Below are 18,630 nucleotides of genomic sequence, written 5' to 3'. Positions count from 1 at the left end.
TTTTTTTTTTTTTTTTTTTTTATGATTTTCTACTGTTGTACTGATAAATATCTCCTGGAGGGTAAACTATATCTTGGATGCAAGTATCAAGCTGTGAAACCGTTCGTTTTCTACAACTGATAGTGGTTGGTCATTAATTATGATGAAGTTTAGCAACATCTCTGTAAACATTTGAGCTCCGGGGCTTCGGCGATGTCTTCTTCTTGTTCAATCTGCAGCAGGCAGCCTGATTTCGGTCAGCTGCGCTCAGTCTGTCTCTCCTCCGACATGGGAGACTGAGTGCAGCTGGCCGGGGTCGAGTTGGTTGTTTCGGGTTGAGCAAGGAGCAGCGCCCCGCTGAAGCCACGGAGCTCGAATGTCCAACGTAAAACTAACTTTAACGTGGTTTAATGTGACGCTATGACTCTGCAGACATTGCACGTTGCTGTCTTGTTTTGTGGTGTTTCTAGTGTAAAATACTTCTACACAGCGGACATGTTTGTTTAGATGAAAAGTTTGTTAGCTGTTAGCCACAGTGCTGCTAACTCAGTCCTCACGTTGTAGCTGACTGCAAACTATGAAACAGATTTCCTGAATGTGAGGCGGGTCTGGGCTCTGGGCTCATGAGACAGGCCTCTGTTCAGGAAATCCATTCCATAGTTTGAAGCCAACATGCATCATGGATCAGAAATATCGGCAGGTTGGATCGGAAAAATCCAATACGTAAATTATGCTGGAGGCTGATACCGATACTGGATCGGATTGGCCCCATCCCTAATTTCAACTTCCTGTGTTTTTCCCCTCACCGTTCCTGCCTCTCTCCAGGTGTCATGTCTCTCTCATCTGTCTTGTGTTCTGTTCTCACTTGTGTTTGCTGGAGGTTTCTTCCTTTTAAAGGGAGTTTTTCCTTTTCCAGTGTTGCCATTGTGCTTGCTTAGGATGGGAGACTGCAACGAAATGAAGATTCAATGAGTCTGCTACTTCCTTAGATAGAGAACTTCAATATCTGTCTTTTCTATGTATGTGAATGTTACTGTAAATTGCCCCGAGACAACTTTGTTGTGATATGGTGCTATACAAATTAGGGATGGGGCTGATTCGATCCGGTATCGACCTCCGATACCAGCATAATTTACTTATCGGATTTTTCCGATCCACCTGCCAATATTTCCGATCCATGATGCACGTTGGCTTCAAACTATGGAATGGATTTCCTGAACGGCGGCGTGTCTCTTGAACCCAGAGTAATAAGACCCGCCTCACATTCAGGAAATCCATTTCATAGTTTGCAGCCAGCTACAACATGAGGACTGAGTTAGCAGCACTGTGGCTAACAGCTAACCAACTTTTCATCTAAACATGTCCGCTGTATGGAAGTATTTTACACTAAACACCACAAAACAAGACAGCATCGTGCAATGTCTGCAGAGTCATAGCACCACATTAAACCGCGGTAAAGTTAGTTTTACGTTGGACATTCGAGCTCCGTGGCTTCAGCGGGGCGCTGCTCTTTGATCAACCCACAACAGGCGACTCGTCCCCGGCCAGCCGAGTCCAATCTGCCCCGCTCAGTCTGCCCGTCTCTGAGGAGGGACAGACTGAGCGCGGCTGCCCCAAATCAGGCTGCTTGCTTCGGATTAAACAAGAAGAAGACATCGCTGAAACCACGGAGCTCAAATGTTTACAGAGAAGTTGTTAAACTTCATCATGATTCATGACCAACCACTATCAGTTGTAGAAAACAAAGGATTTCACAGTTTGATACTTGCAGCCAAGATATAGTTTACCCTCCAGGAGATATTTATCAGTACAACAGTAGACAATCATTAAAAAAAATTTGAAAATTATATTAAATACAAAAACAGCTACATTATAAAGTGATGTAAAATACTAAAAACAGGAACATGTCTGTTGGTTTGTACCAGGTGTTTGAAGCCATTTAACATTTTATTTTTTTAATTCATTTATTCATTCATTTAAAAGAAACAAAATAAAAAAATCATCAAAAACAAAACATTGAATGAAAAGAGTGTAGAAAGAAGAAAAATAATTCTTATATCTGCCCCTTATTTTAAAAAAAGTATAAAATAACTTTAAACAATCACTTAAATTAATCACTTTAATAAGCACTTTAAAGCTAGGAATAAAAAGAAACATGTTTTGTGTTAGCAGAATTTAATTCTAACTTTAAAACTTATCCAACATTAATAAAACTTATCTCAAGTTGCCTTTTTGGACATGCATGCATATATTTGTACAAATTGTACTTGAGAGGAGATTATTACAGCCTCATATAAAATCAATGATGATCATGATATTGGAACTGGATCGGTATCGGCCGATACTTAGATTTAGGGATCGGATCGGATGTAAAAAAAGTGGATCGGTGCATCCTTAATATAAATAAACTGAATTAAAATTGAATTGAATTGTCCATCATTGTGCTTTCAAGCTCTTGATGTTGTTTCCTTTGAGGCTTCCAGAATTCTTTGCTCGTGAATATTTTTGATTTTCATGCTTTTCATTTAAGTTTATCTGAGAGCTTTTTGTATTTTTCTGCTTCTTTGTCAGCTTTTTGTTTTCTTTTTGTAGATAAATTAATTATTTCCTTTGACTTCTCTGAGTTCTGCATTCAGCTTCAGGTTTTCTCTTCAGACATAAAGGTTTGTTTTGTTTTGTGCAAATTTGCCACCAAAACTTATGAGAAATTATTCCAATGATTCACTTTCTTATAAACCTTTGAACCAAATCTGTGAGGTAGTTTCTGTGCTGTTGAAGCTTCGAACCTTCAGCCTGTTTCAGACTAAAAGTTGATCATGTGACTTTGGCCAAAGAAACGAGCTTCTGAAACACCGTGACGTTATTTTTGTTTATTTTTCATACACGCAGAAGATATGATCCCTTCACTAATGGATGCTGTCATTTACCAGAATGACAACCATGTTTGAATGATGGAGACCTGAACCCTGTGGTTGGGACCAGGACATTTAATTAAATGTTCAATAGAAGTTGTTTTTTTTGTTGTTGTTTTTAACACTACTGTTGCCTTCTGTATTCCAGCTGTGAGCAGCCTGTTGGAAAATAAAAGTCTGACCAATGTGTAATCATTTTCAATGAGCAGGAAAATTTATGCTTAAACATTAAAAATGTCCCTGGAAAGTGTTAAGACAATGTTAAAATTTGAGTAAAAAAGTGCAGGAACCCTCAAAGACATGTATGTCACAAAGAAGTTCAATTTCAGTTCCTCAGCTGGTAGACTGTACATCTGGTTTTCATTTGTCTGTTAAAACATCAACTAAAGCAGGAGAGACATTCCATCGGGTTAGATCCAGAGTTGTGGACATCGTGTCACCATGAATGATCATAGTCTAATTGCTGATCTTCTTGTGTCTTACAGCCCAAAGAAGAACCAAAGAGAAGGTATGATGCATTCATACATTAAGTCATGACTTGTTGAGTGTAATCTTTTGAACAGATCTTTACTGACACACAGCTGACAGAACAACACTAAACATGTCACTCCCTGTCCTTGGATTGTTCTGGACTTTAACCCTTTACAGCTCCTTATCTTAAAGGAGTCTCAAACGGCCAGTTCAAACATCTCGAGCAATCACACATAAACAAAACAACAACAACAAAAAAATCTGCGCTTTACAATCTCTGTTTCATGAAGCATTTAGTCTTTTATGACAGAAAACCCTGGCATTTTGTTGAAGCAAACTCTAAACAACTGCTGAAATAAGCTAAAGAAGCTAAATATGAGTTGCTGAAGTTCAAAGAAACACAACAAAAGCTAAAATTAGATGAACAGATGCAAAATCATATAAACAGCAACTGATTGGGCAAAACTGTTTTATATATATAAAAATGTCAAAAAACGCAAACTAAATTTTAAATAGCCAATATTCAGACCTCTCTGGGGACTCTATAAAAAGCATACATCCATCCATCCGTCCATCCATCCATCCATCATCTTCCATATATTCCAAAGTCTGGCAGCAGCTTGAGCAAGGAGGTCAAGACCTCTCTTTCCACAGCCACCTCTTCCAGCTCTTTTGGGAGGATTCCAAGGCGTTCCCAGGCCAACCGAGAGACATAGTCTCTCCAGTGTGTCTGGGGTCTTCTCCAGAGTCTCCTCCTAGTTGGACATGCCTGAACCACCTCAACTGGCTCCTCTCGATGTGGAGGATCAGCAGTTCAACTCTGAGTCTCTCCTGGATAATTAAACTTCTCACCTTATCTCTAAGAGAGAGTCCAGCTACCCTGCAGAGGAAACTCATTTCAACCACCTGTATCCACGATCTCATTCTTTCTGTCACTACCCAGAGTTCATGGCCCTATGTGAGGAAGGAACGTAGACCAACCAGTAAACAGAGAGCTTTGTCTTACAGCTCAGCTCCCTCTTCACCACAACAGATGGGCACAGAGTTTGCAATATTGCAGACGCTTCGCCAATCCGTCTGTCAATCTCACGCTCCATTCTTCCCTCACTCGTGAACAAAACCCCGAGATACTTGAACTCTTCCACATGAGGCAGAACCTCACCCTCGACCCGAAGAGAACAATCCACCCTTTTCTGACTTAGGACCATGGCCTCAGATTTTGAGGTGCTGATTCTATTTCGTATAGGCTTCACCCTTTAAGGGCCTCGCTAGTGGGTTTTATCCCGTCATCATCATCATCATCAACAACTTTATTTATAAAGCACTTTAACACAGCCATAGCTGAAACAAAGTGCTGAAACATCAGTTAAAAACAAGTTAAAAGAGAGCATAAAAATGTCATGCAAAGCATCGCACTGAAACGTTTAGTCCACGTCCACCTGTTGTGTGGGCCCCACCTGGTCCATATAAATTCCGTTAAGAGCGGGTTATTGGCTCCCATTTTTCTTCAGCAAACGACTAGCACTGACCTTCAACAACGAGATGTCTAGCACCAACACCATTCGCCTGTGTCCGTCCTGCAAGACCGGCTACTTGCTGAGCTTTGACTGGCACGACACATGGGAAGGATGCCTGGGTCCCCACCACGCCACCCACGCCTCCTCCTGCCACCTCTGTGACCTCCTCCCTCAGGAGGAAAGGCAGAGGAGAGCAGCCTTGTTCAAGGCTAACGTTGAGGACTGTCTGTCCGTGGCGGGATACTTTTCGCTGGATGATGTAATCGACTTTTTTGACGCCGGCTCTCGGAGCGAATCGGATGGTTCCTCTGGGACAGGCGACGTCAGCAGCAGTCCCGCTGCTCATTCCCTCCCGGAGAGCGTAGTGTCGGAACGAAGGGGGCCGAGTGGATGCTCACCCCCCCCGGGCCTTTCCGCCTCAACGGCCACACCGCTCCCGCCGTCTGTGCCCTCCTCGGAGCTGCCTGACATAATCCGGGAGGCTGCTGACACGAAAGGACTTTCCGTCCCTCTCCTCCCCCCGCCCAGATCGGATGATCTAGCGGGAAGGTTTGGCTCCACCCTGGCTCGCCATCCTGATCCCATCTGGTCTCGTTTCCCAGCAGTGGCGTCCGACTGGAACGAGGCTGCAGCCGGTCCTGGTAAATTGAGAGCGCCCGTCTCCACTTTCGCTCCCATCACCAGAGTGGAGGGGTTCACCGAGCGGAACTTTCCCTCGGTACCCCCCCTGGAGCCGAGCCTGGCGGAAGCTTTCAGAGCAAAGCTGTCCAGCTTGGACCAACATCCTGTCCCTCCTGGGAAGCATGACCAGACGGTGACTTCGCTCTCCAATCGAGCTCACCAGTGTGCGTTCCAGGCGACCGCAGCAAACAACAACGTGGCGCTGTTGGCGTACAGCATTTCAAAGAGGCTGGAGACCACAGATTTGCCTGAGGAGACTAAGAGCTCCCTCTGCAAGGCGTCTGACGTCATCCTCAACCTGTGTGTCTCTTCTGCTGTCTGCCTGTCCTGGATCACAGCTTGGATGGCAATGATCCAGAGGTCCACCTGGCTCCGTCACTCCCCTCCCTGTCGGAGAAACTGCATAACGACCTGATGGAGGGCCCCATAAGTCGGAGGAGGTGTCAGAGACTGTGCACCATCTCATCAAGTCGCACGCCTCATCCCGCCCCCCGGCCCGCTGGAATGATCGTCGTGGGCAAAGACAACAACAACAACGTTCTACAGCTGCAGCAGCGTCTTCCCGCTCCGCTCCGCCACCAGCCCCGCCCGTCAGAGATCAGCCCTCCTCATCCCGGCAACCAGCAGTTCAGCGTTTCCTCAGAGATCGCCAACAGGCAGCGCCTTGGGATAACAAACCGCAGAGCTCACGGGGAGAAGATTCAAAAAATGACGGTTTGTGGAGGACGTGTATAATTATGACACAAGTTTTGAAATAAAACATGAACATCATTCAAAGATTAAAGTGTCTGATTTTAGCCTGTCTGTCAGCTCAGATGACCTCACAGTGGCTTCTCACACATCCTCCGCACAAAACAAGCCGGTGGCCTTAAAAAATGTTTTTCAGAATCACCGCAGCTCCAAAATAAACATGAGACGCTCACATGACACAACAGTTGAAAGCAAATGTGGTCCGCAGAACGAGTCCAGTGGAATAAATCATTTTCAGCCCGAGCTGCACGCTTTTCACCACAGCGGTGTCAAACGCATGCTCCCACAACGCCAGCAGCCTTCACTCAAACAGCGCTGCGTTGATGAAGGCATGCACACCTCTCCCCAGTGCTTGCCGGCTCGCATCAGCATAAATGTGAGACCGCAGAACGAATCCAGTGAGAAACTTTGCCCTCAGCAGGAGCGGCACGCGTCTCACCGCAGCGGTGTCAAAAGCTCGCTCCCGCGGCGCCGGCAGCTTTCACCCAAACAGCGCCGCATTGATGAAGGTGCGCACACCTCTCCTCAACACACGCCGGTTCACATCGTCATGAATATGAACCCACAGCCTGAGCGTGGCACAGAGGCGCGCTCAGAGCCCTTTCGAGAAAGCCTCGCCTTGGGTCATGTGGAACACAATTCCGCGGCGCATGACGGCGGTCGAGGCTGTAGAATGGCTGACGTCCGTAAGAAACATGACGCACCACCTAAATGCGCGCCCACTCCACGAACGTTATGCGGAGTTGCAGCGGACATGCTCGCCAGACAGATGGATGAGAAAGTTGATAAACAAGGGTTATACGCTACAATTCGCAGCTCAACCCCCTCCGTTCAGAGGAGTTTTAGAGACGGTTCTGTCATCACCAGACCAGGTCTCATCCTAAATGCAGAAGTCCAGGAACTTCTGGTAAAAGAGGTAATTTCCAGAGTTCCTGACGGAGAGGAAAACACAGGGTTTTACTCACGTTACTTCCTGGTTCCAAAACGGACCAGAGGAACGAGACCCATTTTGGACCTGTCAGTTTTCAACAAGGCGATCGTGGACAGACTGTTTCACATGTTGACAACCAGACAACTGTTGGACAACATCCAGAGAAACGATTGGTTTACCTCCATTGATCTGAAAGACACCTACTTCCACATACCGATCATCCCAAAGCACAGAAAATTCCTGCGCTTCTCCTTTCAAGGGATACAGTACCAGTACAACAGGCTGCCTTTCGGTTATTCCCTCGCGCCTCGTACATTCTCAAAGTGTGTGGAGACGGCCCTGTAACCATTACACAGAGCAGGGATGAGAATTTTGTTTTACCTAGACAACCTGTTGCTGCTGTCACGCTCTAGACAGGAACCCGCGGCGCAGACTCAGGTGCTGACGTCACACCTGCTAAATCTGGGCTTCGCCATAAATTGGGAAAAAAAGCTCGATTCTCCCGGCCTAGACGATTGTTTATCTGGGAGTGGAGCTAAACTCGATCACCATGAGGGCTTGTTTATCACAGACGAGAATCGACTAAAAGACCAACTCCGTCACGTAAGACCTGGCAGAGAGGTAACAGCCATTTCTGTCATGAAGCTGTTAGGAACGAGGTCGTCAGCTCACATAGTGGTTCTGCTGGGCTTACTCCACATGCAACGCCTCCAGAGATGGTTTGCTCGCTTGCGCGTGGATCTGGTAAAGCAAAAGAGACGGAGGATCACTGTTCCTCCCTCCGTGAGAACAGACCTCCGACACTGGGAAAACCCCCTGGTTCTGCTGGAGGGAGTCCCCGTCAGTAGACCTACGTCACACGTGTCAGTCTTCACAGACGCGTTGCTGTCAGTTGGGGGGGGGACATGCCTATCCCGAGCTGTAGAGGCGCTGTGACCACCTCACACAGCAGCTCATATAAACGTTCTGGAATGCTGCATGGTTCTGAATGTGATTCAACACTTTGCTCCTGTGCTGCAGAATCAACACGTTTTGATTCACACAGACAACAAGGTTACTGCTGCATACATAAACCGGCAGGGGGGTGTACGCTCAGCCTAAATGTTACACATTGCAAGAAAATTACTGTGTTGGGCACACCAAAATCTGCTCTCCATCAGAGCAGTGTACATCCCCGGTGTTCTGAACAAAGGGGCAGATGTGATGTCCAGGGGTGGTCCGCGTCATGAGGACTGGACCATCCATCCTGATCTGATGGCTCAGATATGGCAGAAATTTGGCAAAGCGGCTGTGGACCTGTTTGTAACACAAGAGAACACTCAGTGTCAACTATGGTTCGCACTGAGCCCGTGAGACGAACCACCGCTAGGGGTGGACACGTTTGCTCATAGCCCATAGCCCAAAACGCTTCTTTACGCATTCCCTCCACCTCCTCTGATATTACGGTTTCTGAACCGAGTTCAGCAGGAGGGATTGACAGCTCTCCTGGTGGCTCCCGAGCACGTGAATGTGCCATGGTTCCCGGTTCTACGACATATGTTATCGGGGCGCCCGTGGAAACTGCCGTGGAGGGAGGATGCTCTCCTCCAGGCAGGAGGAGCGATCAGGAGTTACCCAGAAATAGGCCAGCACCTTTGGGTATGGCAGATGAGCGGATCCGCTTAGAGAGGATGGGTCTCCCTCAAGATGTAGTGCGCACAATCCAGGATTCACGTGCTGCATCCACCACAGCGCTGTACACATCAAAGTGGACAGCTTTTCAGCACTGGTGTACAGAGAAATGTGTAGAGGCCACCTCATGTCCACTAGGTGGCATGCTGTCCTTTCTGCAGCAGCTGATGGACAGAAATTTGGCATTCAGCATGATTAAAACGTACGATGCAGCCATCTCTTCCTGTCATGAAGGTTTCGGGGACAGAACAGCTTTTAATCATCCGCTGATGAAGCGTTTTTTAAAAGGTGTACAGAGACGCAGGCCTGTTTCACACCCACTTGCTCCACAGTGGGATTTAACGCTGGTACTGCGAGCCCTGATCAAAGCTCCATTTGAGCCACTAGATCAGGTTCTGATTAAATTCCTATATCTTGAAACAGCCCTGCTGTTGGCTCTAAAATCCGCTAAGAGAGTGAGTGATTTATCTGCCCTCTCTGTCGCTCCGTCATGTCTCAGAATTCAGGCTGACGGCAGCTCAGCTATCTGAGGCCTAATCCAGCATTTATGCCTAAAAACATCACAAGCTCTTTTAAATCAAGAGCGATATTGTTGGAGGGTTTTTTCCCTCCCCCCCACAAATCAGAAGAAGAAGCATCTTTCCATCTTCCCTGTCCTGTGCGGGCGTTGACGTGTTACATAGCGCGCATGGCCGCAATGCGTGAAACTCAACATTTGTTTGTGCATTATAGAGTTGCATCTGCAGGTCGCCTGTTATCCACCCAGCGCCTGTCACACTGGCTGTGTGAGGCCATTTCTGAAGCCTACAGAGCATCAGATTTAGAGCCTTCTGATAACCTCAGGGTGCACTCGACCAGAGGTATCGCATCTTCGACTGCTTTGCATAATGGTATGACAATGCAGGATATTTGCATTGCGGCCACGTGGTCAACACCCTGCTCATTTATTCGCTTTTATCTACGTGATGTGACGGCTCTTTCCATGACACATTCTGTCCTTAGTGCCTTAACAGAATGAATATTATTGTTTTCATGGAACCTCGTTTAAACTCACATCTGACTGCATGCATTTACAGTGTGAGATGTTATCAGTCACAAGTTGTGACTGTAGTTCTGGTTCTATTGTCACTAATCAGTTCATGACTATTGTTACCAATCAGTTCATTTGATTAATAATCAGTTCACTTGTTATTATTAATCTGTTCATATTGATCAGTCATGAATCTGTTGGTTCACGGCCTTTTTTCAGCATCTTCCTTTCCCCGTTGAAAGTTTTCCAGGGCGTTCATGCACTCAGAACGCATAACTACACAGCACGCGTCTGTGCATGGTATGCATAATTACGCAACGCGTAATTACGCACATGGAGAGCTGAGTGACAAGACATTTTTGGACAAGCAGGCACTTCGTATGGTGTTCAAATGGACCCAGTGAGACGAGAAACACATCATGCTTCTCCTTTTAACCCACTAGCGAGGGCCTTAAAGGGCGAAGCCTATACGAAATAGAACGTTGGTTACGTACTGTATACCCAGATTCTATGAGTATAGGCATAGCCCTTTAATCGCCGGGCATCACTGGCTCCTAAATGGCTGAAGAAAAAGCTATTTGGGAGCCAATTACCTGCTCTTAACGTAATTTATACGGACCGGGTGGGGCCCACCAACAGGTGGGCGTGGACTAAACTTTTCAGTGCGATGCTTTGCATGACAGGACAAAACCCTCTAGCGAGGGCCTTAAAGGGTGAAGCCTATACTCATAGAATCTGGGGTTGCAGTACGTAACCAACGTTCTCATCCCAGCTGCTTCACACTCGGCTGTGAACCGCTCCAGTGAGAGCTGTAGATCATGGCACAATGACATCAACTGGACCATATCATCTGCAAAGAGCAGAGATGGAATCCTGAGGCCACAAAACCAGACTCCCTCCGCTCCCTGGCTGCACCAAGAAATTCTGTCCATAAAAGTTATGAACAGAATAGGTGACAACGGGCAGCCCTGGTGGAGATAAAGGTTGGGAAAGCAGCAGCTCCCTTCTTGATTTCATAAAAAGCAATGAGGAACAAATTGAGCTTCTTGTTCTGGTGTTATTAAAGACATTTGCAGACTCTGATCTAAAAGCATATTATGTTTTTTTCTTGCCCTTTTACTCACAAATAGTTCTACTGTGGACCCCTCCCTGACCCAAAGCTCTCAGTAGCTATGTTTACATGGACATAAGTAACCGGATCAAACGGCCGTTCGGAACAAAAACGCGTCATGTAAACACCCTGTTCGGGTTATTTTTTGTTTATTCAGCGTGATCCAAAATAATTTGTGATCAGAACGAAACGGGTGGTTTACGCCAATTCATAACCCGAACGGTGCACATGTAAACAAGAAAAAAGAACATCTGTTCGTTTTTATCTGATGGTGAAAAACTGACCTGACTGCGCATGTGCGACTGCCATTTCTGCCTGGCTAATGCTAATAATATTAGCATGTCGGGGAAGTAAATCTGGTTGGTGAGTGACACAACATTTCTACTAGAGACTTTGAAGGAGATCAAAATGATCTGTATTACCTGTAGCTCAATCAGGGAGTGCAGTAACGTCTCCACCATCATTAAAACCTGTCGTGGGTTCATTTTGGGTGCTCAGGTTTGTTTATGTTCATCCCAGAAGTAAACCGGAAGTAGAACTTCTTCTTCTGTGTTTTTTTAAGGAGAGTTTACCACTCTGCATGTCAGTACTTCTCTTCAGAACAAAGCCCGCTGCATGTAAACGGTCGTCATGAACAGATTGTGCCCATGTAAACAATACATTTGAATTATTTAATCTGAAAACATTTCAATCCAATCAAAGAATTTTGTGCATGTAAACATAGCTATAGGCAACAAAGTCCATGCTCAATAATCCAGGTATACAATCCAACATTTTTTAGTCAGTCATAGCTACAGTATAGGCAGCTCGGTCATCTTAAAGCGTCCCTCCCAGCTGCAGTCAGAGAAGGAGATGTTCCCCCTCTCTGACATAATCTGTCCTTTTGTCTGTTTTCTTTGTTTTCGCTTGTCTTTATTTTCTTCTCTGATCCTTGTGCTTGACTCTGTTCCTAGTGTGTGTCTCCCTCTTGTTGTCTGTCCTGTCCTCCATCATGTAGTCAACTACCTGCTTTCTACACCTGTTGTCTGTCCCAGGTGTTTTCACTCAGTCTCATCAGTGTCTCTGTATATAAGTCCATGTCTCCTGTTCTTCATTATCTGGGCATTGTCTCATGAAGGTTCCGTGTTCCTGTTCTCTGTTTTGTACAACATCATGGTTTTGTCTCCCTTAGTGACCTCTCGTTCATTTAAGTTGTTGCTGCCATGTTAGCCCTTTTGTTTATTTTAATTAAAAAAAATTTACTTTAAACATGAATCCTACGAGTCCTGCCTCCACTTTGGGTTCAACTACCACTAGATTTGCTGGTGAAGATTCTCAGTCATCCAGGACATGATGAATTCAAAAAGCGTTCAATACAAAAACAACTGGACTTTATTTGTAACAGAAGACGTTTGAGGATGTTTGAAGATGAAGGAGCGAAACGTCTTCTGTTACAAATAAAGTTACAAATAAAGTCCAGTTGTTTTTGTATTGAACGCTTTTTGAATTTACCACTAGATTGTTACAGAATGCCCAGATCCAACTGAAACCAGCAGCAGAAGGATGATGACCATTTTTGAGTTCCTGGCCCGCAAATCAGATGACCGTTCAAGAAGACATGGAGAAAAGAGAGAGAGAGTCAAGTGAAGTCAAATTTATTTGTATAGCACATGTAATACAGGAACTGTTACCAAAGTGCATAGGAGGGAGGAGGTCATGTCTGTCATCTGATGGGGTGGTTTCTGGATGGAAGAATCCAGACTTATCGGAAGATGAAGACAACACAGCTGAATCCACCATCCAAAGTCTCAGTGGGGGTCAACCATGACACCTCACCTTCCAGGGTCTCAGCGAGGGTCAGCCTTGATGCCTCACTATTCATTGGATCTGTGGGGGTCAGCCACGATGCCTCACAGCTTTCTTGCATCTCCAAGCCTCCAGGGGTCCCAAGCATTCAGATGGTCCCACGTGTTCAGAAAGTTCTATGTCTTCAGAGGGTCCCAAGTCTTCAGAGGATTCCACGCCTCCAGAGATCTCCACACCTCATGTAGTCCCTGAGGTAGCTACACCTACTGCGGTTCCTGAAGTCTCTATGACAACTGTAATCCCCCTGGTCTCTACGATAGCTACAGTCACCATGGTCTCCACACTAGATGTAGCCTCCATTGTTTCTTTGCCTGCTGCAAATCCCCTGGTCTCAATTCAATTCAGTTTATTTATATAGTGTCAAGTCACAACAGAAGTCGTCTCAGGGCACAGAATAAAAACATTCATATGTAAAAATAATAACTGAACATTATTTATCTGAGGAGCAGACTGCTTTGGGTTTAACTCCATCACATAACTCTCATCTTGAGCAAGTACTGTGGCAACAGTGGAAAGGAAAAACTCCCTGATGAGGAAGAAACCTTTAGTAGAACCAGGCTCAGGATAAGAGGTCATCAGCTTCAACTGGCTGGGTTTGATATGAACAGATACATAATGGCAGGTCAAGAATCACATTAAGATAGAAATAGTATCAAACAAAAACTATTCAATTTTAACTATTCATTTATGAAAATGATGTCAATTTGTCTGCTAGTAGTCTAAGCCTAAGACAGCATGACAAGACGACCCTAATTATAGGACTTATAAAAAAGGAAAGTCTTAAGTCCAGTCTTAAAACTGGACAATGTGTCAGCCTCACAGACAGAAACTGGAAGTTGGTTCCACAAGAGAAGGGCCTGATAACAGAAAGATCTTCCTCCCATTCTGCTTTTGGAAACTCTAGAAACCGCGAGATGTGCTGCAGTCTGAGAGCGAAGTGCTCTGTTGGGAAAATACGGAACAAGATCTCAAATATAAGATGGAGCCAGGTTGTTGAGAGCTTTGTAGGTTATTTTTATTTATCCAGGTTAGTCTCATTGAGCCACGAGAACTCATTTTCAAGAGAGACCTGTTTAGGGAGCACATGGTGGGGTTAAGGGCCTTGCTCATGGGCCCAGAGTGGGGCGAATGAGGGTGGGGGCAAGTGTGGGTGTTTCACCTACCCCACCCACAATTTTGATGTTGTCGGGGCCGGGGCGTGAACCGGCGATCTTCGGATCACAAGCCCACCTCTCTAACCTCTGCGCCACCACTCCCCTCGTTAGAAGTAAGATTTTGAATTCTATTCTGGATTTGACTGGGAGCCAATGGAGAGAAGCTAAAACTGGAGAAATATGATCTCTCCCACTAACTCCAGTTAAGACTCTGGCAGCAGCATTTTGGATCAACTGAAGACGTTTTAAAGAAGTATTTGGACATCCAGATAATAAACCATTGCAATAGTCCAGTCTAGACGTGACAAATGCATGAACCAGTTTTTCTGCATCATTTTTAGACCAGATGTTTCTAATTTTAGTGATATTACGCAGGTAGAAGAAGGCAGTTCTAGTAACGTTTTTAATGTGGGGGATAAAAGACATGTCCTGATCAAAAATAACAAGATTTTTTTTAAATTTATTTATTTATCAGGAGATTATACAATGTTATTCACATTATAAAACATTGTACAAATGCAAGAACAAAGAGACAAAAGTTAAAATAAATAAATTAAAGAAAATAAATACATTAAAAAAGTGGTGGAGGGGTCTAAAAAATAAATACTTTACAGTCTTTATAACTTCGTCACATGGTGGGTAAATTACACAATTCTACACACTAAGGACGTAAAGATTGCAGCTACTCCACAAAGGGTGTCCACTTGTGAGTAAATTTTTCTGAACTACCCTTCATTTTTAGTGAAATTTTCTCCGCCCTCAAAAATGTCCTGACAGTGTTAAGCCATAGTAATGTAGATGGAGGTGTGGGAGATTTCCAGAAGGGTAAAATGCAGCGTCTCGCAAGAAGTGAACAGAAAGCTAAAATGTCATTTAGCAGGGGAGACAGGTTAGGCGTTGTTACTGAAACTCCAAAAATGGCAATTACAGTAGTGGGTCACTTGGGATCTGGGTTCTAAAAACCCCCTGAAAGTACAGAAAATAAATCACTCCAAAATGTATGCAAACTTGGACAGAAGAAAAACATACGACTCAAGTTGCAAGGTGAAGTCTGACATCTGTTACACTGGTCTAAAAATTGAAGGAAACTAATTTTGATAAATGGGATTTTGAAAAGTGGACTTTATTTATTACTTTAAACTGTATAAGCTGTAATCTAGCACAAGGTGTACTTGAACGTGTGCTGAGAATCATCTTATCCCACCATGATTTAGACAGTTCAGCACCTAATTCACGCTCCCAGGCAGTTCTGATTTAAATGAGTCGGACTCAGTCAGGCCGGAGTGGCCAATCGGGACAGTCTGGAGATTTCCCGGTGGGCCGGTCTGATTTGTGGGCTGTAGGGCCGGCACCCCCTGTTTTTTAATATTTTAGAACTTTTTATTATCAACATATAAACACAGAACACGCTGCCGCTGTTCCTGGGCCGCCCCACCTCAGGGCTGCAGCTCTGTTTTTTTTCCTTCTTTTTTCCACAAGTCGGCTCCGCTGCGCGACCTCAGAGTCAGAATCAGTTTATTATTGCCATGTCAATGAACGAGGTTCACAAACTAGGAATTTGCTTCGACATAAGGTGCGAATAGTAATAAAGTAAAATAAAGTAAAAATGAAAACATTACATAAGACATGACCTGTGTACACCCACAAATAAAGTAAAAATAAAAACATAACATAAAACATGTGTACACCCATACAATAGAAAACAATAAAAAAAGCTTAGAAAACAATACAGATTGAGTATTCATTTATAATACAGATGTAATGTGACCAAAGCAGAAATTATGAGGTAGCATTATGAGTGTTCAGGAGTCCAACAGCAGAGGGGAAGAAACTGTTCTTATGGCGGGAGGTTCTGGTCCGAATGGACCGAAGCCTCCTGCCTGAGGGGAGTGGTTCGAACGGTCCATGTGCAGGGTGAGCAGGGTCAGCTGTGATCCGACCTGTTCACCTCACAGTCCTGGAGACGTACAGGTCGTGGAGGGATGGAAAGCTGCAGCCGATCACGTTCTCAGCTGAGCGCACAATGTGCTGCAGTCTGAGTCTGTCCCTGGCAGTGGCCCCGGCGTACCACACCGTGATGGAGGAGCTGAAGATGGACTCGATGATGGCCGTGTAGAACTGCACCATCAGCTTGGCCGGCAGCTTGGCCTTCTTCAGCTGTCGCAGGAAATACAGTCTCTGCTGGGCCTTCTTGATGAGGGAGCTGATGGTCGGCTCCCACTTGAGGTCCTGGGTGATGGTGGTGCCGAGGAACCGATAAGAGTTTGCAGTGGTGATGGGGGTATCATTACAGATGAGGAGGGGCAAAGGGGCTGTGGCTTTCCTGAAATCCACAATCATCTCCACTGTCTTCCGGGCATTGAGTTCCAGGTTGTTGCTGCTGCACCAGGTCACAGCCGGTCCACCTCCCTCCTGTATGCAGACTCATCACCGTCCGAGATGAGCCCGATGAGGGTGGCGTCATCTGCAAACTTAATAAGTTTCACAGAGTCATGGCTGGAGGTGCAGGTGCACCTGTCAGGACCTGTCAATCAATTCAGTAGGCGTGTCACAAATTACAAATCGGTGACCTTAATTTGTCCCGAAGGTAAACGCCCCTTACCTGCAGCCTGGACGCTACAGTCAGAGTTTTGTGAAAAATCACCAGAACAAAATGGTTAAACGGTGTCAGTGGAGAACAGGTAATCCAGGCACGTGTTACCCTGAGCGTTTAGAGGGTGGGATACAGTTTATTATTTTTAAAAATTAAGCGGAGTTTGGAAAACATGTAAAAAGCCAGGGACTGACCCATCTGCTGATCACAAGTTATAAACAGGAAGTAGCTACCACATGTTCATCTCTACGAAAGTAACTGCAGGTAAATCCTCCATTTTTTGTTATTATTACATTGTTATGTTTAATGGTTAAATTAAAGTTTAATGCTTAATTCAGGTTATGTTTGTTTGTCATATGCAGGTTAACACGATGTTAACAGTACAATCAAATATTCAGGATGAGAAGAACTGATTTGACTCACTAAAACAATGAACAAACAAACAAGAAATACTAAAGCATTCAATAAGTGTACAACATAAAGTACCAAAAAGTGAAAAAGTAAATACAATATTTACAAGGTCCTAAAGAAAAAAATAGTAAACAACATGGTAGAATATAATGGTGCAAGTAGGATGAATTTGTATGAATAAGTATTTCAAGGTAGTAATATAAGCTTAAATTCACATGATGTATACTGCACATAACTAACATAAACTACACAGGTTGTGTGACAGGTTATTGCACAAGTAGTGAATAACATGGAGATGAATTATGATGTAAGGTAGATACATACATGATACAGCCACATAATGCATTAGCAATAAAATATTAAGTATCACAAGCTATTATTAGTCATATTAGTTGTCACAGATGTGGCTTGGTGCAAAGTTATTGCCAGTTGTTCAGTGTTATTTATTGAAAGTTCAGTAATCTGACAGCTTGTGGATAATAACTGTCTCTTGAGTCTTTTTGTGCGTGATGGCAGACTCCTGTATTGTCTGCCTGAGAGTAGTAGATGGAAGAGTCCTTGTGCTGGGTGGGTGTGGTCCTTAATGATGCTGCGTGCTTTACACAGACATCGGCTGTGGTAGATGTCCTGGATGGTGTGGAGACTGCTACCAGTGATGTCTTCTGCTGTTTGCACCACCCTCTGTAGTTCTTTCCGGCTCTGACTGATGCCGTTCATCTACCACCCTGTGATGCAGCCTGCCAGCAGGCTCTCCATTGTGCAACTATAAATGTTGGTGAGGATGCTGGTGTTTGTACCAAACTTCTTTAGTCTTCTTAGGAAGTAGAGTCTTTGTTGGGCTTTCTTGACCACAGTGTCTGTATGTAAAGTCCAGGACAGATCCTCAGTAATGTGAATGCAGAGGAACTTGAAGCTGCTGATCTGCTCCACCTCAGCGTTGTTTATGTAGATGGTGGAGTGCTGACCTCCACTCTGTTTCCTGAAGTCCACTATCATCTCCTTTGTTTTGCTGACATTTAGAGAGAGGTTATTTTCAATTCAGTTTATTTATATAGCACCATTTCACAACAACGTTGTCTCAGGGCAAATAACAGAAACATTCACATACATAAAAAAGTCAATTAGTAAAGTTCTCTAAGGAATTTTCCTGGCATCAGCTGGTCAGTGATTTCACCTCGTCTCTGTAGACACTCTCACTGTTGTTGGTGATGAGGCCCAAAATGGTGGTGTCATCAGCATACTAGAGGATGATGTTAGAGCTATGTTTGGTGGTACACTCGTGTAAATAATGAGTACAAGAGTGGACTGAGGACACAGCCTTGAGGTGTACCGGTGCTGAGGACGAGTGTGGAGGAAAGGTGACTGTCGATTCTCACTGCCAGTGGTCTGTTGGAGAAGAAGTCCAGTATCCAGCAGCAGATGGACTTCACCAGGGCCAGTGTGGTGAGCTTAGAAACCAGTTTGGAGGGGATTATGGTGTTGAATGTTGAGCTGTAGTCAATGAAGAGCATTCTCACATAGGTGTTTACCTTTTCCAGATGGCTGAGGGAGGTGCTTAAAGCTAGTTGTGCTTT

General features: G+C 44.7%; 1 protein-coding gene across 1 annotated transcript in view; it reads left to right on the top strand.

The window, feature by feature from the left end:
* Nucleotides 1-18,630, top strand: part of zanl (zonadhesin, like) — a gene marked incomplete in the record, with an annotated part of 443,805 nt that overhangs the window by 23,768 nt on the left and 401,407 nt on the right. Inside the window, 1 exon segment of the mRNA XM_037681443.1 lies at nucleotides 3,377-3,399. Within this exon segment, the coding sequence (XP_037537371.1) occupies nucleotides 3,377-3,399 (23 nt within the window).

This window comes from Nematolebias whitei, chromosome 1, assembly GCF_014905685.2.
Source record: "Nematolebias whitei isolate Nwh7 chromosome 1, NemWhi1, whole genome shotgun sequence".
Classification (NCBI taxonomy): domain Eukaryota; kingdom Metazoa; phylum Chordata; class Actinopteri; order Cyprinodontiformes; family Rivulidae; genus Nematolebias; species Nematolebias whitei.
The sequence above is the reverse complement of the archived record's forward strand: the minus strand, read 5'-3'. Positions and strand labels throughout refer to the sequence as shown.